Source organism: Falco naumanni, chromosome 10 (genome assembly GCF_017639655.2).
Source record: "Falco naumanni isolate bFalNau1 chromosome 10, bFalNau1.pat, whole genome shotgun sequence".
NCBI classification, from domain to species: domain Eukaryota; kingdom Metazoa; phylum Chordata; class Aves; order Falconiformes; family Falconidae; genus Falco; species Falco naumanni.
The window spans coordinates 13,984,756-14,012,752 of NC_054063.1; the positions used below are offsets into that span (position 1 = coordinate 13,984,756).

The 27,997-nt window shown below is 42.9% G+C and overlaps 1 protein-coding gene across 3 annotated transcripts in view; it reads left to right on the forward strand.

Moving 5' to 3' along the window:
* LGR4 (leucine rich repeat containing G protein-coupled receptor 4) overlaps positions 1–27,997 on the forward strand; it is an 81,508-nt gene that overhangs the window by 16,789 nt on the left and 36,722 nt on the right. For all 3 annotated transcript variants that reach the window (XM_040608016.1, XM_040608018.1, XM_040608017.1), the window contains exon 2: positions 18,438–18,509. In XM_040608016.1, coding sequence (XP_040463950.1) covers positions 18,438–18,509 — 72 coding nt within the window. The remainder of the gene's footprint in view (positions 1–18,437; positions 18,510–27,997) is intronic.

Genomic DNA, 27,997 nt, shown 5'->3' on the forward strand with positions numbered 1-27,997 from the left:
ATCATTCCTAACCAACAAGGTCGTACTGGTGAGTGCCTCTGCTGTCTGGATGGGTTTTTTTGGGGCAGTAATGGTGTTTTTTTGGACTGTGGGGTTTTTTTGCTTGCTTTTTGGTGGTGTGGTGTGGGTTTTTTTTGGTGTTTTTTTTTTTTTTTTAACACCATAGCAGTTTAGGTACTGAGACCCCCCTGTCCTGGATGCTGAGCCATGAAACTAGTGCGAGACAAGCCTTACCCTTCTGTGTGTGCTACTGGGAGTTGAGGCTGGGGGGAATGGGAGGGGCTGGGTCTTGTTTGTTTGGTTTTTTTACAGTATTTTGCAGTGGCATATTTTCACATACTGTAGTTTTATCAGATACTTTTGTGCGATTTTTATCAGCACAATATGAATTTGAATTGTAGCTGACGCCTTGGATGCCCTTAGGTGACATTTCATGCTCCTCTTCAGAGTTTAAGTTACTTTTCTTGCTCTTTGCTGCTGGAGAGCAGTCCCTCCTGACCTGCTGTGGTAAATGATCACAGAAATTGTCAATAATACAACAGAACTTGAGAGCAAACTCCTGCTTGATCGATGTCGAAGCTTTGTCAAGGTCGGTGATACAACAGATTCTGATGAAGGCTTGTGAACAGGCTTCCCAAAAAACGTGTGCTTGGAGTTAGGCCTCCAAAACCAGGTCATGCAGGCATTGTCTCTTTTTTTTCCTCCTATCTTTAAATACACATAAGTCATATTTTTTGGTAGTAGTAGGAAACAGGAACACCATATTTAGGGCAGATGACAGCTACATGTTATTTGTTAGGGCCTTAACTCAGTGGTGGAAGGTAAGACTAGAAGAGATTTTGGTGTGTAATACCTAAATAGGCAGGCTGTGTTTTGAAAAGCAAAATCCCGGAGTACTGCTGCTAGATTGCTGTTCCTGAAAGGCAGGTGACTTCCTTGACTGTGTGGATACAGATACAGAGCTAATTCTTCGATTTATTAAAAAAAAATTCTGTAAAAAATGTCTCAGCTGCTCTATACCCGGCTGCCTTTTGCCAGGACCCATGCAGTCTTCATAGTGAGCGGTGCTTGCTCCACATAGGTAGGTAGTGTAGACAGGAGGATTTGAAACCATTGCTTTTTGTGTTCACTCAGATTGGTGTTAGTAATAAAAACTTCTTTGTTCTGGTCTCTCTTCGTGTTGTGTGGGCTTTCTGTCAGTCAGAAAAAGGCCATTCCCCTTTTCTTGCAGGGGGGCGAGCGTCTTGGAGATTACCAGAGCCCTCAGTCTATGGTTCTTTGATGAGAAAAATACCCCCTGCTAATGATTTTGGTAGGTTTTGGCTGCACCTTCCATTGGTGGGTCGGTCTGCTGCCAGGCAGCCTGCATATAGCTGCCCATATGCCACCTTTCACAGGGTGAGGGCATTTGCAAGACAATGGAGGGAGCCAGCGGCAGGCTCGAGGACTCTGACCCTCACCACCAGTGACAGCTTTGTTAGGTGCTGGTTGTACCTGGTGCTCCTACCCGGCCCCCCCCCCCCCCCCCCCCCCCCCCCCCCAGCACTGTACCCTTCACCCTGTGCACTGGGGGCCGTGAACCCAGCAGCCATGCTGGCCTGCTGCTCGGGCTGGCCTGCGGTGAGACCGGGGGGCTTAGGTTCCCTCCAACTAGCCTGCACCTACATGGATGATACTCCAATGGTGTTTTCTTGCAACTGTTTTGTTTCCTATTCCTGCTCTCCTAAGGGAGAGATTCTTCAGGGAAGCAGAGCTGCTGTTTGCTCAAATACTGCAAGTTTCTATAGCATTTCTGCTAAGCAGAGGCTGCCGGTGCTGCTGAAAAGCAGAGACAGTCCTCAAGCATCCTGTTCAACGTACAGCCATTGGTATTACATCAGTTTGGTAGTAAATAATGGAGGACAGATTATCTTCACGCATTTTAAATGCAAGCAGATATTGAATTCTACGCGAGGCCGCTGAACCCAGCGGGGTATATACCTTGGCCATCACGAGCTCTGATGTTCAGACAATGCCAGTGCGTCATGTGCAGTCTCAACAAATTAGTTCCCTGCATCGCCCGGTCCTTTCTCAGCTGTCTGCTCCAGGATGCCCAGGGATGTTTCAGCAACATGCCTTGTTCCACTTGCCTTCCTTTTGGGAGCTGCTGCCTGGCGGTGCATTTGGGCGAGCTGTTGCAGTTACACCAGATTTATGACTGCCCGTACTTAATGTTTTTTTTCTTGGTGTAGCAAGGGATGTATGACAAAGAGCGGGCACAGTAAGCCTGAACTTCTTTTTATTGACGATAATTTTTTAAAGCTGAAATGTAACAGTATTTCAGTTGTGAATACATGGAAATTGTGTGTACTGCTTAATGTGTTTCAGAAATCCCTGTTACTTTTCTTCCTTAAATACAAGAAAACAGGCGTGTAATGCCTCATTGAAAGAAGCCTGTAGGGGTGCTTTGTGAGGGTCTTAATTAAGGGCTTTGAAAGACTAAACAAAAGGAAAAAGAAAATGCTACAGGGTTATTGTTATTCCAGCCCATTGGCTCAGCGAGCTGACCATCCATTGGTGCCTTCTGTCCATTTGGGAGCTGAATGACACTTTTGTTCGTGGTTAACAGAGGTGAAAGAAGCCAATTATTGGCTGTCTTTTCCACAGGGCAGCTGCAGACGGATTTCACTGCAGGCAAATATGGACTTTTCTGCCACAAGGATGGTTGTGATGACAGTTATTTTTGTGGAATTGTATGAAAGAAAACGGATTTTTCATTATTTTTTTTTCCCACTCCAGTGACTTGTGTAGATGTTTGTTGAAAACTACTGTGAATATGCTGGCGTGGAATGGGAATGTGTAAAGGGCTGGATTCCCCATGCAAGTGTACTCAGCTTTTTCTCTGGGTGTGTGAGAGAGTGAGGTTTTTTGGGTTTCTTTTTTCCTCCATTTTTTTTTCTTTGCAATCACAGTTGATTTTAACTATAGGGCTTTTCTCACTGGTGTGCAGTGTGTATTAACCCTCTTATGTCTGCTAGCCTAGGCTGTGCTGGCTGCTTTGTGTGCCGTAGGGATGGAGGGACAGCCTCTGCAGGTTAGCAGTGAGTCCTGCAGTGGCAAAATTCGTGTCTGCATGCCATTAGGGACCTCAGAAAGTATCTCTGTGCCTGAAACTTGCTGCCCCTTCTCCCCCATCTCTCTCGCTGGGTCCAGTATATCATAAAATCTTTTTCCGTAACTCTTGCTTGTATAATACAAAATTTATTCTTTTCTCCCCAATTTTCCTTTGTTTGAGCCGCTAGTTGTAGTTTTAAATGCATGAAGACTCACTGACTGTTCTGATTCTGGAGAAGTTTCCTCCACTTGGGGCAAATTTTGAGTAATAACCCATGTCTCAGTCAGAGTTGATCCATCATAGCTTGTTATGCCAAAAGACTTGGTGGCGTGTCAGCTGCTCAGGACGCCTGTCAGTGCTTGTGGTAGGTTGCTTGTGGTGGCCTCCTTCATAGCCATCTAAAACCTATGTTTAGGCATAGTTTATAACAGTAGTATAAAAAAAGGGGGGGGAAAGGCGATGTTCCTCATCTTACTTGGCTTTTTGTTGGAGGTGAAAAGAGAATCCACCTGCTATCCTCCGACCTCTGGAGGTGGAAGCGCTATGAGGCAGTTCTTCTTTGCGTCTTGGGACATAAAGAGGAGTTATTGTGCTGTTGTTCTCTCCTCGTCCATCCTGATTTTTTTTTTTCCTTTACGGACTGTTTTTTACTAGGTGACTTGTTACCTGCAGATGTGACTGCTCCTGCCAGTTTGCACACATGTGACTGATGTTGCTCGTGCTCGCCGTGAGCTTGGCATGCTGCAGGCAGCCTGGCTTGAGGCTCTTGAAACGTCAGAGGAGGCAGTTTGGTGGGCACTTGGCATCTGTTGACTGGTGTCAGTGGTAGAGCCCTACCTCTGCCAAGTTCCCGAGGGCAGCAGAGATGCATATGTGTGTGTGCGATGCTGTGAAGTTGGCCACGCAAGTCTGGCAGCGATGGCTGCGCATGCAGGCACGTCGGCAGGGACAAGGGTGACTGTCTCCTGGGCACAGGGGCCTGGCTCCCTGCTGAGAGGGAGGGAGCGAGCAGCCCAGCTCTTGGGGAAGCCATGTCCCACAGTATGATGTTCCGAAGAGAGTTGTCTAGGTGTGAGACCCTGCTCGGTCTGGTGGGAGCCTGGGGGAGAAGGCTTTGTCTGAGGGGTGCTTGCAGCAGTAGAGCTAGTCTGTCTGTCTTCTGGGGGAGAGGACCAGTTGGTGGCCAGATTTGGAAAGCAATGGAGTAATGACTTGTCTTCTGGGGTTGGTTGGTTGGTTTGGTTTTTTTTCTCTTTTTTTCCTCCCTCAAATGCTTGTAACACTAGTTAGTTTTGGAGGAAAACCCCCACCATTATGTGTATGCGTACCACAGGTGCTGCTGTCAGTGTAGGTCCTGAACTTTGATGCATATTATGTTGCTTTAACATGACCACAAATGCAGGTTACGGGGGGTGGGCAATGAAAGCTACAGAACTTTGACCACCTAGGAAGGAGTTGTGTGTTTTCACAAGGCAAGGCGTACTGGAAATTTTGCTTCTTGAAATGAAATAATTAGCTCTCTGATAAGTCAGATAAGAATGAGATAATTCCTGATGCTCTCATTATACAAGAAGAAATAAAATTGATTGCGAATACTTCCTTGTTACCCTTTACTCAGTTCTGTACCGTTGAAGTAGAAGTTGAACCTGTGGCTCTTCTCTAAAAGTGTCCTGGCAGACACTTTGGGCAGCTCTAATTTTGATTTCTGTTGTAAGTTCACTGGAATGGAAGGTGGATGCTCAACCCAAGTCGTTGTGTGTGTAAGGGACTTGGCCATCCATCTCCAATAAATCAAAAAGAGGAATGTAGCTGAAACTGGAATATAACTAAATGTTGGGAAGCTCATACAAAGCTAGTGAAGCTGTTTGGATTTTTGTATTTAGCTATACGTCTTGTCAATAGGCAGCAAGCCTCGCTTTACCATTTGTTGAATGTACCGTTTCCCGAGTGAAAGGCAAGGGCTGTATGTTAGCACACGTGAATGCTGCCATTTCAGAAGACTTCAGGCAGACTTTAATCCTTCAGATGTCATAAAGTGGGAATCACTCTTCTGTTTGAGTACCGTGCAATAATTGATGATCAGGAATTCCCAAACCCGAAGTTTTACATGTTATCAAAACTATTTGTGCTTCCTCAGCTACTTCAAGGTGCCTTGAAAATTCCTGTGTAAAAGCATGTTTGGTTCTGTAAAGGTCATTCCAGGTGCTGCCATGAAATCTATTTTGACACCAGAAAGCTGTACTGTGGCCTTAGTTTTCCCACAGTGTATGGATAATTATAGTGCACAGTGCAGAAAAATTTTTTCTTGTTGCCAGAAATAATTTTTGGTTACATCCAAGTTACGTGTTACATGTATGTGAAAAAAGGTTCTTAAATGCTAAAGCTGTTGTGTATAGGATTGGGCTGACTGAGATGTTTACATTTTGTCTTCAGGCTTTATTGTATCAGTGACTTTGCTCATACCTGAGTTTTGTTTTGCTTTCTTGCTTTTAGCCTTCTAAAAATGTAGGGCTTACTGGGACTTTTGAGGCTCAGGTTGCTTTCTAAACATTGGGTGGGACAGACTAGGAGACCAAAATAAACCAGAAGAAAATAAATAAAATTCAAAGTACTTAGAGTTACTAAAGTTGGAATTTTTATGAAATTGGTTTTGTAGCTCTTGGAGTTCTCTTTTTGCAACAGAGCAAAAACAATACTGGAAATGCAACAGAAGATATTTTTTTTAATATATGTGTGTAATGGTAGCACATTTCTATCTTTTATATGCTTTCCTATTGGTGTAAACAGATTTAAGTGCCAGGCTGTGTCTGGACAGCTCAGGAACATTGAGCTTTATCCTCCTGCTTCCTGGTGAAGATGCAGGAAAGATTATTCTCCTTTGAACCTGGAGTTTGGAAAGGGGCAGCAACCTGTTCAAACTCACAAAATGAATCTCTGCGGGGGCAAGGAACTGAACTTCATCGGGTCTGTGTCCAGAGTTGTAACGGGGAGCTTTCGTTGTGAAATGTTTGTTGTAGTAAACACTGTGTTGCTAGGTGGAGGGAGATGTGGTGTCCCTGGAGTCCAAAGGGTGAGCGTGGCGCTCTGCACTCCTGCGGAGGCGGTTTAAGTTTTATGGAATTGCCCTTGAAGCCATTAAATGGAACGAAACGTGCCTTGTAGGTGCTCATGGTGACGTAGCAGGGACCTGAGACTGGAGGGGGGACGACACCCAGATCTCATTAAACTGGTTGGATTACATAGTTGGGTGATGTTCCTAGCGTTTCAGCAATGGTTGTTCACAGAAGCTTTCGATAACGAAAAAATGCTTGAGAACTTCCTCAGCAGTAACGAACAAAACCTTGGCTTGGCTATACATGAAGTGCCTGTGTCAGTTTAGCAATATGTGCTTTAAATTAAAACCCAGATACGTCTAACCTGGGGCTGACTTACCTCATTAAAGAAAAATCCAGGTTAGAGTCATCTAAAACTGACGCAGTGGTGGTTGATGGTTCAGTATGGCTCTGCGATGGTAAGGACAATTGCTGCAACTGGCGGTGCCGCCCTATTTTAACTTGGTGGCAAACATAATGTTACATTTCGTTTACTTAAAATATGACAAATAACTTTCTGTAAAACTCCTTGAGGGAATCTGCTGTTGGTTTCGTTGCAGGTGTAGCTACATGTTAAGTCTTCTTTTAGTGTGAAGTTCCCATTGTCTCCTTCGGTACCTTTCCCCTTTCCTACTGCCATGGGAGTGTGCTGCTCCGGAGCTGTGCTGATACAGCGCTCGCCGAGGCCGTGCTGTATAGAAGACTGCTAACCCCATCTGATTTAAACCAGGCCACAACCCAGAAGTGGTTTTGTTTAAATCCAGGTTATTACAGTGATCTGATTACAGAATGCTGCCTGTAAACCGTTCCACCGTGGAGGTGGAAAGTGACGGAAATACAAGCCAATTTCCTTTGTCAGAAAGAAAAAACCTGGTGCCACTACAACCTGGAGGGTGTAGTAGGTTGGAGCCTTACGCATGTAACCTGTTGCTGCGTTCTCCTTTCCCCTTTATGTGTGGAGACCTATGTATTAAAAAAAAAACCCAACAAAAACCCTCTTCTACTTACCTTTACTGGCTTTTACAAATAATCTCAAGTCTCGCCAAAAACAATGGCTTAGACACACATGTTTTTGGCTAAGATGATCTCAGGTTCAAGCCCCTTACCTCGAGAGCTGTTATACTGGCCAGTTTACTGGGACTACTGTTAAATGGCATGAAGACATGAAAGTATTCCTCACAGTTTTCCATACCTGGAAGGCATGTTGGTGAAATACAAGAGTATCAGCTAACAGGAGGACAGCATTTTGAACGCTTGCACCTAAAGGCTCGACTGCCATGGCTTTGCCTTTAGCCCGAGCTGTGCTGTCTGGAGGCAGGAGGCAAGCTGGAAGATGCCATCAGCCTAAAATAATTACGTTGTTAGATTTGATCCCCCTCAACAACTGCAGGGCATGATGAGTCTGCCAGGCGAAGATGCTTTGCAGTGGTTCTTCGAAAAAAGTTGGTCCTTTAACAGGTATTAACTGCTCTGCTGCTCTCCTGAAGTCCCCCTGTAGTCTGTGTCACCTCCAGTGGCTATGAATCGGAGGGGATTGTTGCCAAATACTTCATGACTTCTCTATCATTTTAATTTGTAGTTACTCTTGGAGTCTTGGATAACTATGTTACTACTTATAAAGGATTTTAAAAAACTTCCAAGGCAGAGGGTGGTTGTGACGGAACTATGCCGAGAGCTTCCCCACCAGGATGTTGGATGGTAGCAGGACATGTGAGGTTGGGTACAGATTAGGGAGGTGGATAATCCAAGTTCCCACTCAGTTTTGTCTGTGAGCTTCTTCATGGTCTTGCACAGGTTGGTTATTCACTTTTGTGATGGATACTCACAGGTGTAGGACGGGTGTCTTGGTACAGGCTTGCCCTCAGACTGCTTTGCTAACGTGCCTGTCACACAGCCTGATTTTTGTACTCAATTCCCTGGTGTTATTGTATGCCAGGGAGTAAATAATTATAAAACTATGAATAATGCATAATTTTCCTATCTGCTGCAAATAATCTCTAGCTATGTAAGAAAAATACTCTTGCATTGAAAGACATTTTGTTTCTTCCTCCAGTTTACAGCGAGCCCTTCCTTCAGCCTGTAATGTGCACCAAACGTGGGGCTCTTAAAAATTAACTGAAGAGCACGTTAACTTGTGCTGCTATATTCCTATTCCGGGATACAATCTCTTTCATAATAATGCAGTGGAATTTTTTGTTCTGGGTTAATTCCCCACCATGTGTCAACATAGGCCATTAACAGTATGTGTGATTGCTTAATGGCTGGCCTGCAGTGACTCAAATACCAGTTCAAAATAGGTCTTTGCATACAAGTATTGTTCTCTCTAAGATCTTGATGATGGCTTGATTGGCACATGAATAGGGTACATTAGAGCTAGTTACTGTGTCTGAAAGAAAGCTAAGACATCATGTTGGAAGGGAAAAAAAACACAACAGGTTGATGTGACATGGGAAGGAGGAGGCAGGAGAAATAACTTATAAATATGGTGGGAGAAAGAGGGGGATGCTACTTCTTGCAGGAACAGACCTGTCTGAAATTTTTCAGCCTTTCTGTGGCTGTCAGTGAAAATGTCGTAGGTCCTGCTTCAGCAAAATGCTGAAAGCTTACTGGAATCGTCAGGGTTTATATGCTTTTTTTTTGGTATTTGCACTGAAAAAGGGCTCTGTATACCCTTATTTCCTAAAACCTCTGAATATCTCAATCCCCTCTAATAGCCAGGGTTGGTGGGTAGCCTGAAGTTTGATTGCTTCCATGAAAAAGTAGGTTGAGTGCTTCATCCCCAAGCGAACGGTCACAGAAACGTTAATTTGAGCCACAGAAAAGTTGCTTCAGATGTTGCATGCCAGCGGCTTGCGGAGCTCTTGGAGTGCCATTCCTTTCTGGAGCTCCTGGCTACCAAATGGCATGAAGCTACATATCTAGTGAACAGGGAACTGTCAGAACAGTCTCCTGTCCTGTTTTTCTGCTAACAAAAAGGAGAAATAAAGGTTATAAATTTGATTTGAAAAGAACGTGACTGGTAGGTGGGCATAGAAAATGGGACCAGCGTGGGGCAGCTGGAGGGGGCTCCAGGCTCTGCTGGTGATGTTGGGCAGGTTACTGCACCGCTGCCTGCTTGCTTTCCCTCCTGGGCTGTTTGTCTTGGCCCTTTAAGCAGCAAACTCCTCTAGGTGAGGAGTGTCTCCAACTGTATTTGTACAGGCCAATCATGCTGACATGTTGAACTAGGGCCCTTAGCTTCTTGTTGCAATACAAACAGGAGATGATAAGCCCTGTGCTCCTTAGAGAGATAGCAGGAGTACTTAGGAAATGGTAATGTATTTGCTGGGTGGGAATTCGACCTGTGTCTTAGCTAGTCACAGCCCATGTTGACTAAGGCTTTAAGTATTTGGACGTTTCCTTTCTTACAAGAATGTTTCCTGGAAGATGTGGACAAGGAAACATGCTCATAAATGAAAAAATGGCTTTTCGTGACTGCGAAATGGCTGTGAATACAGAACGGGTTTCTGTGCTTTTAAAGAGTTGCAGGTCTGTGTGACCGTGTCAGAGGTAGTAGGACCACACTTCAGGTTGTTGGGGAGAGAAGGAATTCCAAGGAGAAAAATCCACATTAATGCAAAAATGGGTTTAAATCTTCCATTTTGTTTTATCATTAACAACTTTGTCGGTGTTCAAAGGAACAGCAGATGAATAAGAGGAGGAGAGATGCGTTGGGCCGTGGCAGTAAGGATTGGAGATACGGGATGGTTAATCCTGCGGAGTCCCAGCTACTGGCATACCCAGAAGGGCCCTCAGGCTGGGACCTTCCCTCGGGGAAATGGGCAACTGTACTTGTGCAGGCCTTGTCGCCAATGGGGAGAGCATAAATTTTAAATACAACACCAGTCTAGCTAATTGGGGCATCGGTGTACTATTAATATATACATGTTAGCTAATAGTATGGGCTGAGGTAGCCAAACCTTGCAGTAATAGATGGCGGTAGTCCATAAAAGGTATGAAATTAATTACTCAGCGTATTACTTCTAACTTTTTTATAGCTCAAATACTTTCCAAGTGTAGGCTCCTCTCTAAACATCATCTTTCCTTAGCCTGATACTCGTTTGCCTGCTGTTTGGGTTTTCCTGGGATTTCAGCTGTGTTCATTGGATTCACGGTGCAGGCGATTACCCTCCGAAGCAGCAGTTGTGAGGTGGTGCTTCTGGGAGAAGAATCCTTTGCTTCTTGTTATAAGGAAGATAGAATAAAATAAAACGCAAACAAGAAACCAAGCTTTTTTTTTTCTTTTTAGTTGAATGAGTTTAATTAGAATTTCCTTGCTGATCCTCTAGGCTTTCTGTGCTTTCATTACATATAGAGTAAGATGAAGAAGTAGGACAGTATTAACACAAAGTCATTTACTCCGTCCCTTCAGTGGTTTTATGTTCAACCTGAAGGAACTGGCTCAATAGGAAAGTAGGTCTGACCCAGGGATGTAATTCAGCTCGTGGTCTCCCCTGGGACTGGCTGCTGAGGTGTGTGATTTGGTTGAAAATTACATTGCTTTTCAACATGTGAGCGTGTTCCTACAAGGAGTTCGGCACTGAATGTGTTTCTTCAAGACCGTAGCACCGCAGTACAACTTAGATCGGTCTAACCTCGAGCTTCCCTGATTTATCCTCTCTGCGCTGGCCACTCTTCAGGAACTCTGCCTCTCCCTGCTGCCACAACACCTGGCAGAGGTGACCTGGACCAAATTCAAAGCACTGAGCATTACCATAGAGCTACATATAATTCTGTCCCTTTTTTCCTTTTTTTTTTTTCTTTTTTTAAATTTTATTTTGGATAAGCAGCAAAGACTTACTGGTCTGGCATACTAAGGAAAATGTCTGTTGTTTTGTCTTGTTGACCTTCACTGATGCTAACATAATCAGGACATGATTTATGTATCAATGGTCCCAGTGGTAATGGGTGGCTAGTTGTTCCTCAGCATTTTCTGGTGTCACATTGACTTGCATTTGCAATAACCTGGCTTATCTAATGCAGTTTCTAAAAATATTAACAGCTCCAGCTTTTCTTCGTACTACTGAAGCTGGATCAGGGTTATACTACCTGGGGAATTTTACATGAGATTAAGACCTTTTACCTAATGGTTTTGTACAAGTAGGTAGGAGGGCTTTATTCAAATATAGATAGCTCTGCTTAAATCATTTTGTAAGTGTTATAATTAAATAACTCAGTGGCAGAGGGCCCAGACCTTGGAAAAGACTGAATGGAGCCTACAGTATTACATGCTATTATCTATCAGCAAACAGGTTAAGCTTGCTCAGAGGGAGTATTTTATAGGATTTTAAAGGTGCCTTGTTGAAACATGATCTTCTTTTCTTCAACAAACACTCCCCCCTCTCCTTCTCCCCTTCTGAATTTCACAAAAGATAGAGGTTAGGTGGAGAGCCAGAAAGAAGTTAGCTATTAATGAAGTGCAGGGAAGCACAGGGGAGTGTTTGGATTTTATTTTTGAAATGGCCAATCTCAGTTGGGTTTGGCTGAGATGTAATTTTCCTTCTCTTTACTAGATACTTCATGTTTTTCCAGCTTTTTTACGAAGTGGAGTATTTTAAGTCGTTAGCGTGCCTTCTGTACTAGGATGCCATGTACAAATGCGGTGGGAAGGTCCGTGTGCCCCCAGTTCAGTGCAGATCCAGGCATTAACAGCTGGGGCTGCAACGCAGGATAGAAAGCATATCACCAGCGTTTCTTGTGAGTTGTAGACGTGCCAGCACGCCAGAGCTGGGTAGCGAGGAAGGTTTCTGTGCCTGAAGTGTGCACACCTTTTGGCTGGGGAGATGCAGTAGGTATTGTTGGGGTGGGGGGGTGGGGTGGGAACAAACCAAAAAAACCCTGTTGCAGCTAAATGGCCCTCAGTCCAAAGAGACCGGCATCGCTTTCCTTTCAGTGCCCATTGGTTACTGTGGGTCGTTAGCTTCCATTCTCTGCCTGTATCTTGAGCTAATTTATTTATCATTTTTGCCTGTCCTTTCTGTACCCCTCTACAGGAAGCCTGTGTTTCCCATTTTGTGGTCCCTCTTTGTTGTTGCAGCTTTTCTTCTCGTGCAGGAATTATTGTCCCCCTCCTCTGTTTCCATCATCTCCAGTCAACTGTCCTTTCTAGCTAGAATGCTGCTCTGGTAATCGGTAAGAAAGACATGTAGGATAAATCCAGCAAGGGTCAGGCTGCTTTATGGTAGAGGCAGTACTATAAAATGAGACAGAAAGCTATCTGTGCCCTGCTGGAGATGCTGTGACACGCTGTGCATTTTATCTAATTTTCTTTTGCGTGGTACCACTGATGAAAGCTGTGACTGAGGCCACTTTCTAAAGATAAATAAGAGTTTCTAATTTTAAAAAGTGAGAGAATTAGTAACTTGCCATTCAAGATACGAAGTATTTCTGCTCATCCTGAAGCCTAGGAAAGCTTGACTTCGGTTAGTGGTAGAATAAAGAATCCTTAAAAAAACCCAACCCAATAACCCAACCAAAACTTTCCATCAGGAACTGGAATTCTTGCACAGGAGGAGTAAAATAACAAAGTTTAAGTGCGTTCTATTGCCTAGTTCAGGTTCCTGAAGTCTCTGCTGCTGGTTGCTTTAAGAGATGGTTCAAATCTTCTGCTTTATTCAGAGAGGAGATGTGGTGCTAAGTGTTTTTACTGTGTCCACCAAAGGTGCTTTCCTCTCCCCAACTGATTTATCTCATTTGATGCCCATTTTCAACAGACAGAGTTTCTTATAGATTTTAGCGTCCTTACTGGTTAGTATACATACAAGTAGTTTTAAAGACTTAGAAGTGTTTCTGTGTTAGGTGGAAGCAGGGGACCTCGCTAAACTAAGCTGGAAATAAAGACTGAAGTAGTTGTCAGAATAACCTGAAGGGATCTACTGAAGCAGGCTGAAAACAGCAAGTGACTGCTGGAGTGCTGTGGCTTGATGTTTCACCTTTGGCCTGTAAAAATCAGTCTCTGCAGATGGTGATGGTGTCACCTGGGATGCTGAATAACATCTTCAGTAGGTTTGTTCAAGCTACTTGTTTTAGTTGGGGTTTGGTGGTTGGTTGTGGTTTTTTTTTGCCTTTTCTTTTTTTTTGGTAGTACCTTCCTGGAAGGACAAAACTTCTGACTGACTGCAAGAGCCTTATTTATGATTCAGAACTGCAGCCACAGCAGCAACAGTGCTGCAGGAGGGAGCTTGGTTGCGTCTATATTCTGGTGTTACATCTCTCCTACCTGAAATGGCGTAACCGTAAGGCTGTGATTCATGTGATCCCCAAGATGCAGCCTCTTCTTGCTAAAGAGGTTACCACCTTTGGCTGCTCATCGTTTTAGTTCCGGTGCCAGCTCGTTGCCCGATCATGCCCTTGAATGTTTCCAGGGATGGGGCATCTACCACCTCTCTGCCTTGGCTGAAGCCTGGCTGCTGAGTACGGATGAGGCTGGTGCATGGCTAACTGCTGGGAGGTGCAGGTCTACCCCGGCTTCCCCTTCGTTTTCCTGACAGATCTATGGTGTAAAACGATGGCATCGCTGCCGCCTTCTTTTCCCTGTTAAAGCTGTTGTGTCATTTCTGTGCTTCTCAGGGAAAATGCCCCAAATATAAGCATGGGGCTGAGTTTAATATCAAGACAGAGCTGTAGGTTGCTGGGGCTGACAGATCATGCTTGCAAGTGATGAAAGAAAAAGAAATTTAAGATAAGCCTTTCAGATACTGTGTCTGAACTTCAGCGTACCGTTAAAATTTAGGACATATGTGGGGGTTTCTTGTGTTTTGTTTTATTTGTTGTTTTTAGGGGGTTTTGTTGTTAGCAATTCAAAAGGCTTGTGGGTGTTGGGCTGTTTTTAGGGAACTTACGCCTGGATTTAACAAGCCAGTCCAGAATGGGTCCTTCAGCTTAGTCCTGCTGACTGCTGACGTGATCCCTCGGTTGGGTGATAGCATTATTCCTGTGGACACTGCTAGAGGTTGGGAAACTACTGTTTGGTGTTTGTTTTGTTCATTCATAGATCTTCATTTTATGTATTAGGACCTTAATTGAGCTCTGGGCTCATAAGCCTTTCTGGTATAGTGGAGTAGGTAGGGCAGCTTCTCAGTGGAGATTTCTTGGATATGTCCAAGATTTTATCTTTGTTACATGGACAGCCTTCTTGATTCTGCATAAACTGATTTGTTTCAAATTTTAGGAATAGTAAATATTTTCTAAACTGAAAGCAGTAGAAAATTGGCAAGAACTATTTTTTTTGGACAGTGGTTTTGGGGGGAACGTTTGCCATTATTTTGTCTTAATATATGGTGCTAGTCCATTTTTGTTGTAATTGTATACATTATGCCTTGTTAAAAGTATCTTTGAAATTAACTGAGTAAACTCTCTAAAGAGTTGTTAATTCATCTAATTTTAGTAACATGGGTGTTTGCTAATATTGTTTGTAAATTCTTCCACTGAAGCTTATGAACTACTTAATATTTCATAACCAGCAAATAGTGCCCATGAACTCATTATTTGACTGAGGATATTTTGTAGAGTGAAATGAGAAGAAAATAAACTTGTGTGTGAAAAACCCCCAAGCAGATATTGTGTAAAAACCCAAATGTCTGATTTCAGCTTCTACAATTCCTTGTGGTTTTTCCCTTCTATATCTGTTGCTGCTTTTGCTGAAAGTGCGCTTGAGATATGAGAAGGTGAAAACACACTAATCTTCTACTACGTTAAAATGGTTCTTTTTGGCAGTTTTTCAAAGCATGATCTACGCAAGTCTGTTGATTGGTGAAGCACTGGCAATCAGTTTGTCATTTCTGCAGCAAAACTGCTTTTACATAATGTTTTAGAATATTTTTTTTGTTTAATTAAAAACTTGTATGGCAATCATTAAGAAACTTTGATAGTTGGTGGCTGGATGTTCCCCAGAGTCTGGGAACTGTTGCTATGAAGATTGACTTATTTACTGAGTAGGAGTTACTATCACATGTAATGAAGGCAAATACAGAAACTGTGTAGTAATTCCAGCTTTTTAGCAAGAAATCATGATAAGCAGTCCCTGCAGATTCACACAATAATGCTAAAGACAGAATTGCAAAGCGTCTTTGTGCCTGTTCTTGTGATAAATGCAGTTTCACTGAAAATAGATGTCAGTAGAATCTGTGGATATCGATGGTGCCTCTCAGATCTTCATTATTAAGGTCTTCTGTTACGTGCTTATGTCTGAAGAGTCTATTCACCATACTAAAATGGTAGATGCTGATGCTTGGAGCTACAGGCAAAAAAGATTCTTTGCTAATTTCAGATCCCAGAGAAAGCTGAAATTACGTAGAATTTGGATGTCGGCCATGCTGCATACCTACATCGTTTCCATTCGTTTTGTTTAGGATTGCACATGACACTTGGAAAATTGGGTGTTTATAGCTCTAAAAACTTTAAGACCATTGGTTTCAGACGGATGTGATTTCCTCTTCTGTCCTAAAGAGCCATCACATACTGTAACAGATGTGGTTGCGGTAAAATCCTTGACAAAGTGATGTACAGCCATTCATAAAGTGCTTTCTGATGACACATACCATTGACTTATTTTTACTACCACCATTTAATACATATATACGATGATAGGGTTTTATATCCCCTGGACAGTCTTTTGAGAGAGTTGCGATTTTCTTGCACAAGTTGCTGTTTCTTAGGATTCATGTAGGGTCTCTGCTCCCTCCTTATCCTTCTGCCCTATTCATCAGCTCTTCCCAGTTAGTACTGGGAAGAGGACGTGTGGTACTCCGGAGAGGAGCCGACTACCCTGAATGTGTGAAATGCATGTCTTTGTGACAATTTGAAAAATGTATGTTGAGGGGTAGGGAGGATAAAAGTTGCGGTCTCCCGTGGAGCAGACAGCTGACGATTCATGTATCTGATACCTTTATTTACTTTCCTGCACAAGAAAAATGTCCTGTCCCCCCAGCAACTGCAGCATCTCACGGTACCCAAGCTGCTGCTGAGACACAAAGCACCGCTTAAAGCAGGCTGTGGAGTTCAGTAATAAATCATCTCCAGTTCAGGTCCTTCTGAAGCTTAGAGAAGTCGTCTGTTGTGCCATCCTGGATTTTCTTGGTATTCTCTCACAAGTGGGTTTGTTTTGGATGTGCCGAGCCAGCCTTATTTTGATCTCCACCGCTCTTGCGGTACGCTAGTCTACTCTTTACAGCTGCTGAGGAATGGCTCCCTTGGTTTACACTGCGGTATGAGGAATGAAGTTTTGGCCTGCTCTTCAACAAACATTAAGTTTAAAGAAACAATTGCATCTAGGTTTAATGTAGAAGTGCAGCGTTTGTGTCAGTGGTGCTGGGGTCCTGTGCTGCTGGGCTGGGGGCAGCAGACCAGTTACCAGTTACTGTTAATCTCAACACAAACTCACTGGCCTCATTGACATTGTGAACTGCTGTGGGGGATTTTTTTTTTATTATTTTTTTTTTCCCCAGTAGCTATGTTGGTTTTTTTAAATACAGTGCCTTGTGTTGTTAGTGTAAATAAGGAAACCTATTTTAATGAGCTGTGTTAGACATTATGGTCTGGCAACTGGAGGAACAACCTGGGCACTCCTTGCAAAAAGTGGTTTAATCAGCTGCTGCAACAGTTTTGGTAGGTTCTGTGGTACTGACGTGGCATTTGGTTTGTCACAGCGTGAAAGAAGGCACAAATGTCCTGCGACACCATCTCCTCAGAAGCAGCACCACCACCCCCCACCACCCCAGTGCTCCTTGCTCCCCTTCAGGGCCTGACTGAGGGTCGGTGCTGAGTCCTGTCACAGATGGGGGCCATGGAAGGTACCCTGAATGTGAACACCTTAATTTGTCAGGGGGGGTTGTTCTTGCTGCTACAGAATTCTTCAAGGATTTGTGCCCTTCTGGTATAGCGAGAAGAGTTTAAATTAACCTTTCTCTGCCTCATCAGAAGTGGTAATTCCAGTTGAGGCAGATGTTTGAAAACTAGCGGTGGCTATGGATGAGTGAAGAACATATGCCCCAGCAGTAGATGAGGGCTGGCCGAGCTTTTTAGGTGGCAAACAAAATCTGCTGTCCTGCGTGCAGTCACCAGCCCTCCAAATGTTCATGCAGGTTCTTCAGTGGTACTGGTTGACAGTCAGTGAGATGGAAGGGGTGGTTTGGTTTGGTTTGTTTGCTTTTGACCCAAAATATGTGGGGAGGTGGCATGTGGATGCTAGAGAACAACGTGTGGAAGATGACAAGCAGAAGGAATCACAGGGCTGTACTAAGGAGTCTCACTGAATTGCTCGTTAAACAATATGTTAAAAAAAAAAACAAACCAGTAACCAAGTAGAAAGTAAGAACTTGGGTTATGTCATGAATTGTTAGGCAGTTATGAGTTTAATTATCAAACTGAATTGTTTTCTTGCTACTTTTACTCACGTTGAGTAATAACTTGCTTGAGGACTAGATTATCTGTGATGGTTATGTAGGTGTGAGCTGAGGTGATGGCACCAAGTTTTGCCACTTACTGCTCCTTCGGAAAGAAAAAAGGCTGAACAGGTCTGCATACCTATCATGTAAGCACTTGCAGCTGGCCCGTCTCTGCTCATGGACTGAGTGAAATCTGCTTAAAACTATTACCTCGAGGACTTCTGTAGGTTTTGTAGAAAAAAGATGACTGTGGTAGAGCTAGGACATGTTTCTGCTATTCTTGTCAGTTGCTCCAGAAGCCATGTTGCCAGAAGCTCTTTATTAAGACCCGATGCATGCATTATTATTATTTTTTTTAAAGACATTGTGGGATGGAAATTTGCATTGTGGGTGGTCACAATCTTTTTTTTTTTCTTTTTTTAATTTTTTCATATGCTGTGGTTTTAGAGCGGTCTTAATAATCTGTGTTAAAATTGTATGCATGTGTAAGTTGGTAAAAAATAATGCTGGGGATAACTGTACTGTAGATCCTCTTCCAAACATGCATACCCTGTAGTTTCACAGTGAATTATTTTCCTTAAAGGTGTCAGCAAACTTTTATATCAGCTTCCCATTATGTAGGTCTTTTGTTGCGACTGGATTCTCAAATTACTGTGCTCTGAAAGTCGAGCATGTGTATTTCTAGAAAGAGAGATTACCATGTGATGCTAGAATATTTTTTTTCTGTTATCATACCTTCTGCTTGGGATTTCTTTTTCTCTCCTTCTTTTCCTACAGTGTAAAATTCCCTTACTGTTTTTTGATAAATTTATGTTTCTTCTTCTCCAGAGATATCAGCATGAACAACATCACAAGGCTACCAGAGGATGCCTTCAAGAACTTTCCCTACTTGGAAGAGCTGTAAGTATTTCACACATGTTAGAGTTTTGCTGCAACATCAGATGGCTGCGTGAAGTGGAAGGTGGGTGGGGAAATAGTGTTGAGTTGAGCTGTGAACAGAGAAAAGCAATTATATACTTGAAAAAAAAAAATGAAAATCCTGTACATGTTTGGAAACCGGAACAGTAAATGCTACTTACAAGGGACTTTTTACGGTAATTATTTTAATCATGGCTAGAGCGATGACACATAGTAATTACGGTGTTATCCAAAGATAACACAAGAGGTGTGTAATTACCATTGTTTCTGAAGGAGCTACAGTATAGCTGTTGCATAAGTTCCATAAAATTTACTGAACATTTACTGAGAAAACAATCATTTACTGAACAGCTTGCTTTCCTTGCCCCCGTAGGCTGCAGCGCTCGCAAGCCCATCCTGACCGATGTCAGAAATTGAAGCTCTGTGGTACAGGGCTGCTTGTTTTCAGCTTCTCTGGCAGAAATTATTTCTCCAGTTCCCATCTCCCTCTTGTCCTGCTCTGTTTTTAGGGTTTTTTTAAGATCTTACTTAGGTGATACTCGGACTTGTGAATCCTTGAGCTGCACTGAGGCTCACATGCCTGGTGTTCTGCTGAAGTGGTAACTGAGATGCCTTTGCAGAGGTGAAGCACCCTTTCAGAGCATAGCTCTGAATTAGATGGGTTTCAGAGTCAGTGAACAGGGAGAAGGCTTTGACTTTTAATTACTTCAGTAATTACTTCAGTAAGTACTACTATGTGACAAGTGACTTATGTGTGCCTTAGTTTCCTTATCTATGAGGAGAGGGTAATGGTTCAACCTTTGCCAGAGAGTGTTGAGAACTTCCAGTAATAAGCAGGACATAAGCCATCACTATTGCAGTTTGCTCTGCTTCTCTTGAATTTTCAGTGTCGGCATTTTTCATATCAAAGGGCATTTAAAATATAAAGTAAAGCTGTCTTTATTTGTGACTTTGGCTACACTGGAGCTATGAATGCTGTGTTGAGAGATCTTTCAATAAAAGCACCTTAGGGAAGGAACAGCTCATGTCCCTAAAGAGACAAACCCTTAGGAAGTAGGGAAGCTTTCTTCCAACTTGACAGGTGAGGAAACTCAAGCAAAGAAATTAAGCCATTTGTAGAGGGCAACAGGATAAATTAACCCCATAGCAAAATGGCAAATAAAGCCTTTTGACTCTGATTATTTGCTGTAACCAGTACAACCACTGCACCTCATTGGAACAAAGATACTGAGAAATTGGTAAGAGATGGATCACTTGCTCCTGAAGAAAGGCTTGCGTTCCTGAAAGCTGCTCTGTTTTTCTTCCTTGCACTCCAGCTATGCTAGTTAGTCTAGTAGGGTGTGCTACCTCTCCTTTACAATTTTGGTGTCTCGTATCCTGATAATGTAGCAACTACCATTACTAATTCATTTAAATAACTATGTTTTCCCTGGCTCTTAAGTAGTTTAGACTTGGGTCAGTACAATTGTGAAGTGCAGTTGAGCTTATTTATGTCAGATGAATTGTCTGTGATACCTTATTTCATGCTTAACAGGTTCTGGCTTATTCCCTCTGGTCTTGGGTATTATTTAAACTTGAGATATAGTTGAAAATATCTCATGAAAGAAAGTAGATCTAGGATTTCAGATGCTGCATGCATGTAAAGGACACAATTTTAAGAAAGGCTCTATGGCTTGAATACTTAATTTAAAAAAAATAATAAAAAAAGAAATGGAAGCCTGGGAAGGCTTGCTTGGCTCAGAATATACGCTAGCCAGCATTCCCTACGTGCTTTATAAGCTGCTGTATGTCTGTATGTTTTGTTAGACTGCATTTGTAGTCCATTTTTTTTCCAAGTTCTTCATAGTTAGGCTTACACTGAAAGTTGAAAAACCCAAAGAATTCCGTTTTCCCAACTCCAGATGACTGGGAGATTTCATTTCTTCCCTATAAGTAATTAAGCAATAAAACCTAACTGGTGAGCGTGCATGTTGTGTAACTTCCATAAACCCTGGGGTGTGTCAGGAGGTAAATAGAAATGGCAGAGCCTTCAGCCATCGTCTATTGTGCTTGTTGCCTAAGAGCCATTTGCTACGTGTACCTCATTGTCCCCCTAAATTCTGGTATTTGGGTTTGTGAAAAAAATAGGCTAGCATTAAGCTCAGAATTATCTGTGAACACCCAGAAGTTTTAAATCGTTTCTAGCACGCTTACTTGATATGTTAAAGCCACTAAAACAAAACCCCAACCACTCTACAGTAAAAATAATACTTGCCAAATGTTTAGACTTATTTGAGTTGATGATCATTCCTTAGTACAATAAGAAAAAAATATAGTTTTCATTTTATGTTCGAGTTAGCTCCTGCAGCTGCAGAGGTAGGAGAATCTCCAGGAAGATTAAAAAGAAAAACTCTCCAATTCAACAGCTCTCACGGATGCAGAAAGACAGGAAAGTGACCGTGAGAGCAGAGCTGTGAGTAGCCAGTATCTGTGTGTGGTACTTTTCAATTGAAAGCCGGTAACCGAGACTTGCGAGCTGTTAGTGACGTTTTGCAGCAGCAGCCTGCGTTAAATGAGAAGCCTCTTTGCAGAGGCTCTGGCCATGCCCATCAAGAGTGAAATGAGTAAGGTTTCTTCCTTTTCTTTAAAGACCTGGTTGTGGTCATCCATGCACAAGTAAACTCCAGGTTCCCTTGCTTCAGTTCATGTTCTTCCTAGAGGGAATATTATAAAGTAGATTGAAACAAAAGCAGCTTCCCTTCACCAGTACTGGACACATTTTTGCTATATTCTGCCCATTTTTTTTTTCTCTGTGGGACAGGGCACGGAAGTTTCAGGGTCTTTATTTTTGCTGGTTGTGGACAGAAAACCCCAAACTGTCGTACTTCTTACGGTACAAGCACAGTTTTCCCTCTCCACTCTAAAGATGATTGCAAACTTTTTTCCTGGCTTTTATTTATAGTTGAACTGATCCAGATTCTGACTGCCAGGCACTAGGAAAAGTTGCTTTTTCAGCACAGAAACCTGGGTGTGAGTCTCCACACCAAAGAAAAAGAGACATAGTTAACGCAAAGTGGTGTTGAAATCTGTGCTAGAAGTGACTTTTCCATCTAGAGCTTTTCCCAAGAATTGCATGTCTAAAGCAAATGAAAATCCCACGAACTAATGGGAATGCAGTTAAGTACCCACACCACTATGGACTGGAGAAGCGATTTGTCCAGAAGACAGCCCCGGATACCTTTTCCTTTATTCCGTGCTTTAGCCTTGCCGTTTGTCAAATGCTGCGGGAGGTTAGTCCCTGGCAGAGTTAGTTAATTAATATTGCAAAATAGTATCGCAGAATTTAATTGAATGTAAATGGGAGGCAATTAGATGTATTATGTAGGCGACTGAGTCTTACACAGAGCACATATAAAGAGGATGGGATTAAAAAATCATAGTAGGAGCCATTTAAAAAGGGGTTTGTCATTTCCTTAATGCAACGAATTATTTGGTAGTCTGAAGAGACTTCAGAGGATGATTTTCCAAATCCTAAAGTGAACACTAGCAAATAAAAGGAAAGAAGCAGCGTAGCAGACTTGTAAAAGCTGGCTGCTCAATTAAAAGGTGCCTTCTATGTCACCAAAGGGGGAGCGACCTGGGCGCTTCGACTTATGCATCCTGTGCTGTTTTGAGATGTGCTGGGTTAATCTGGGGGCCAGGTGGAAGAGGACAACTGGAATGGAGCTAAATAGCCATGTTTAGGGAACTGACTCCCCTGAGAAATACCAAATTTGCAGTATAATCTCACTTGTACCTTTGAGAAAGTGCCCTACTTGCTCTCAGCCTCGCCGTGCGTGTCACCGTGTAGCACGCTTATCATATGTCTGTAGGATCCTTGCACTATTTATAAATGTTATAAAAATTCTCCATCTCTGTGTAACTGATACCCATCTGGAAGTAATTTGCAAGTGATTGAAACAGCAATGGTCAGAGTCAGCAAGGAGCAGACCACCAACGGTTTTGCCACAGCAGTTAATGAAGTGTATTCTCCAGAAAATGCTAACATAAATATGCTGCAGCCCTGAACTTGATATGGAAACTAAAAATCCTTGAAGAACTTGGCCACAGTTTTCTAACCACACCTTAAAGTATTTATAGAAAGCTAGAAGAGGGAAATATAGTTAGATAATGGAGTTTTTTTGGAGAGCAGAAACCAGTTTCCAGTGTGAATTTTTAACTAGGAGAGCCAGGCTGTGTTATGTTTTGATGCTCTTCTAAATGGTTGCAGTTCCTTCTAATATTGAATGTTTTCTAAAGTAATCCGAAGGATTTGAACTCTATGATAATCCCTAAAAAGACACTCTCCCATCAAGGAACGCAAATCAAAATGATTTTTATTTTTGGCCAGTTTTCCAGTCTAGCTTCAGAAAGTCGAACCACTTGAATAAGGTGAAAGTCTCCCTGAGTTAATGACTTTTTACCCTTGTTATGATTTCTACTCTTAACCCTTTAAAAATATTGTTGTATTACTTGCTATGCGCTGGCGGGGAAGGTTTAGATGATGAGGGTTTGGCTTGTCTGGCTGTTGGTCCACGTGCGAGGCGGTGGGGAGGCAGAGGGCAGCAAGCTGTCCTGCTCTCTGTCGGTGGGGTGTCCGTGACAGAGGCATGTGGTTGTCCAAAGGGGAGCCCTGGTCACCCCGCAACCGGTCAGTCCTGGGCCAGCGCTGTGACCTTCTCCAGCAAGGGTTAGGGAGGATGCTCTCTGACTGTTGTGGTCTTGAAGACCGTATTGTGCCCAGTAATACTGTGAGGAAAATAATCCCTCCTGAAAAGCATCAAGAGGCAGCAGTGCTCAGTTACCTTCGAGATGTGTGCTGATGCCAGGGTCTGCTGCGTTTCTGGGTTTTGTTCATAGTTTCGCTTCTGTGACGCTACCTTCAGAGATTTTTTTTTTTTTTTTTTTTTTTTTTTTCCAGTCAAGGGAAGAACTTCATGGAGATCTTTATTTAATGGTTGGTGAGAATGGTTAGGGAAATCAAGTGATAAAATAAAGAAAGTTTTCGCTTTTCTGAAAGACAATGCTAATCTGCTTTTGGAGAGGTGAATAAATGGCAAGTGAGAGACCGCACGCATGCAACTGTGACTTTTCAGGGAAAGAAATAGTGCAATTGAGCATTTGCTTGACTATTTAATTATATCCATGCTGATTACAGCACTAAGAGGTCCTGCTTAAACATCTTACCTTCCCCCCTCACCCCCACCACCCTCAGCGAGAGTCTCTGATCATAGCTTTTAATTGACAAAGCATGTTTTAAGAACCTAAGGATTAATTAAAATGCGTACTGGCAGTGAAAATGAGGTGTTTTTGCCATAAGGTTGTAATCAGGGAATATCTGCAAGGGAAATGTCTAGAGTTATTTTTCCTCTTCTCTGCAGCTGAAGATGACCACCTGGCTGAAATGTCACAGCTGCTTGCTTTTGTAGTATCTGTTTCAGTGTGTAATTTAGATGGTCCCCTTCCTTCTAATACCTGCTTCGGCACCAACTTGTATTATCCTTGGGGAGGGAGGGGGAGTGTCTGTCATTTTTTATTACTTTGGTTTTATGAATAAGACATGTTTTGGAGTTAAGCCAAGGCCACCAAGGCTGAGCTGTTAGTTTGGGATGCAGTGTCTTTCCTCACCTGGCGCTGGAACGTCTGGTGGAAGGAGGCTTTTTTCTGTCCTTCAGCATAGTGTCTTGAAGGTGGCATGTGAATGTTGATGAGACGGTGCAGTTTCTCTCCCTATCATAAACACGAGTCATTCAGGATTTGTCGTTGGAAGCTGAATGGAGACGAAGGGCTTGTTTTGAGTAGAAAAGGTAATGATGGATCTTCATGAGGAAAGTTGTCCTGATGCCTTGTGTTAGCTAGCTGATGTGTGGGAACTGAGGCTGTGGTTAAACACTCTCCTGTGAAACTAGTTGGTACAATCGGAGACGTTACCACCCCATATCTGGCTATTCAGCCCCACTAGCAGAGACTGAGGAATGAGACGAGAGCTCTCTTCAGCTGCTGTGTTACAAAGGCAGCCAGCGTAGACGTCCTCTGTTGATATTTCAAAAATAGCCGGGTGACGTTGGGTTGGAAGCCGATGAGTGCTCTTCATCCATCTGCCAGCTCCGAATATTTGAACAGCTGGAGGAGGTAATTTCCTCAGTTACTTCAGCTTGAATTCCGAGAGGTAACGTTTTAATGAAGAAAATGCAAGGTGTAGGTTTCACGTGTGGTAGCAAGTTTAAAGCCTAAGCTTTGACTTGACCAGCTAGCATACATTAGAGATGTTTGCTGCCTTGTGTGCACCGGAGCTTCAGAAAGTGCGTGTTGTAACTTGCACCTTCGAATTCTAGTCAAGACAAACCTTTAGGCAAAGACTCCCAAGTAGAATTAACCACAGTCAGCTAAGATATTTTTAAACTTCACCTACTTGGTCTGCACTAGATGCTAAATGATGTTTAAAAACATGTTGGCCAACCTGTGTTTAATTAGTGTTTTCTTACCGTGCAAGTCCTAAATCAGTTTGATTCTGGATGAGTTTCAATCTTTCTGATAAAAGAATGTTATTTCTGTAGCTTGGAAGGTTCTTACTGTGTCTAACAGTTGCATATTTTTCCTGTTTGTGGGGACAGATGCTAGTAGGTTGAGTAAATTCCATTGGTTTTAGAAGATGAGGAAGTTTCTTTCCAGTTTCTGTTTCTACATGTTAATTTCAAATGTTGGCATGGTTGTGTGTAAGGTTCCCAATGCTGGTTATTCTGCTGCAAGTACTTTTAGAGGGAATCGAAACTTTTTCCTTATCTGTCGTCTTCGAGTTTCAGTGTTCAGCGTTATTTGCGCATGCGCATGCACACAGGAGCTGGCTTGGCTAAATGGCCTGGAGGCTGAATTTTGTGGTGGTGTTATGCTTCAAGACCTGTCTTACGAGCCTGAATTTATTATGCTGCCTGAGCTGCCAGGTTGGGGCTGTCAGAACGTATAAACCAGATAAGAAACTTCTGGAGGCTGAGCAGTAGCCTCAGAAGCTCTCATGCTGCGTCTGTCCAGGTAGGGTCCCCCAAAGAGTGCTCGTCCCGTGCAGTCTACCTCCACCTTTTGGGTGCAGGAATTTGAGTGTGGGACAAAAGATGTACGTGTGCAGGCAAGCAGGTGGCTGGTTCCAGGCTCGGGCCTCAAAAAGAGTCACATGTAGCTCCGCAAAAACCTTAGATAGACGGAAAAGCAGGGGGAAAAAAAATCCTGTATGTTGGAGGTAAATGCATTGCCCCTGTGCTCTGAGAAAGTAATTGGGTGCATTCTGTCATCATAGTGTCATGGTGCAACACTGTACGTCACCGTAAGAAGGCATGATAAGGAATAAAGTAATTGTTTTTACCTTCTTTCCTCCCCTCCTCTTGGGTGGTTATATTTTGTTAAGTTTTTTGTGAGTACTGAGGTACTCCTGCCTAATTAGCATTGGCAGATCTTGTCCTGGCATGGAAGTAGTAACAGTACTCACGTAAAGTTCTTTTCTTGGCCTTCTATATTAAAATAAAATTCTAGATGATTCTGATATTAATTTTTTTCCCCCCAGCTGAGAGAAGGTTAACAATTGACTTAAGTCTGAAACAAAGAATCATACTGAAAATTACTCCCATTTCTTTATGGTCATTCATTGTGAACTTGTCAACAAAACCTGGGGCTTGTATTTACCCAGTGTGTATCTGAAGTGGTTAGAAAACTGGTAACAGAGGATTAATTGCCAAATAAACGTAGATTTAATCCACTTCCACATTTTGCAGTGTCACTTGGTAGATGCATAGTTGTGCAAAAGATCCCATGCCTGGAAAGCCAATAAATACCAAGGCAAGAGATGGTACGGAAAGATTGGAGCAACTTTGCGGATTTACTATCCCAGCAGTCATTTTCTCACACTCTCGTGTCTTAACGATCAGCGTATTTCGTGATCTTGGAAATCTTCTGAACATCTAAATAGCACTCTCTGCTAAAAGCACAAATCTGTAGTTGATTCAGTTTTTTTCCTAGTTGATCAAGACCGAGCTTGGTTGCTTTCATCTCTGCGTCTCTGCTGTACAGACTAGGTAAGTGAAATGTTATTTATCATTTGGAAGGAGCGTGTTGATGCTGGAAGAGCTCCTGTCAGTGCAGTGTAGCAGCCCATCTGCTGGTCCGTACGGGCAGCAGAGAGCCCGTCTCCCTCATGTGCTGCCCTCTGTGCTGCTTGTGATGAGGCTGGTGTCGAATCCACAGATCTCTGAGTGCCAGACTCCTCTGAACTGGACCTGTCCACTACAGATCCCCCTCTGCTTTCACAGCAGCGCACTGCTGTGGAGGTTGCTCTTACAGCACTGCGAAGTGCCCCTGATCTCTCAGCATCCACCCTGAAAAGCAGAAATTTTAATATTAGACATGGCTTTTTGGGGGGATGGGGAGAAGAAATAAAATCCTGAAAACCAGCCACCTCCCCCCTACTCTGCCACTGAAGTGCTTAAGTTTGGGCGTCATGGTGAGAAACATGGAATGTTTGTCTCAGTTAGCTCTTTCTCGAGTAAACACGGTGATGTCTGTAATGATTGATGATTGTGCAGTGAGAAATTAGAGGGAGATGGAAATCCAGAGCGGCAGAACCTGTATCATCAGCATATGCAGGCTCACCCGAGCGTGTTGAGGTAGCTATGGAGGGAAAGGGCTACCACGGGGCAGCATGTGCAAAGGCAATCAGGGAGATGGTGGCACATTTTATAAAAAAAAAATGTACTTTGCTTTCTGCTTTGGAGGTGAGAAAAATCGAAGTTGCTTGCTGGAACAACTTGTCATTACTGCTGTAGATGAGTTGCTTCCAATTTTCAAGACATGGTGTTGTTGATTGTTTAAGACATGTCCTTGTTAGAAAATTTGTACAAACGTGTGTTTTTTTTGCTGGAGAATACTAGCTGGGACCACAAAGGCAGCTTGCTTCAACAGCTCTGATTGTATAATAATTGTTTTAGGTTATATGTATTTCCTTCAGCGCGTATGTGGTGTAGCCTGGGGGCTCTGCTTCAAGGAGGTCTTGCCCAAATGCAGATACCACTTGCAAATTCAAAAATAGAGCATGTTTTGCATGGATGGGAATACTTGCTTTCTTCAAAATCCATCATAACTTATGTCCCTGTTGACAAGAAAATAATATAATTATAAATATTCTTTGATAATCCCTGAAAAGCAATATCATAGAGCCATGTTTTTGTCTTGCAGTGGGTGCCGGCGACTTGCTGACAGTTTAACAGTAGAATTTATGGACAAGCTTTAGACTGCTTTTAATCTATCAGTTCGGTTTACTTAGACATTTTAAATTTTTTAGACAAGGAATGCATTTTGAAAACAAGTTATTACCTTGAAGTCCAGTATAACTGTGAGAGGGCTGTAAATGCTGGAAAGGAAAAGCTCAGGAGGAGAAGTGCCTACTCAGCTGGATGGAGTTGGTGCAG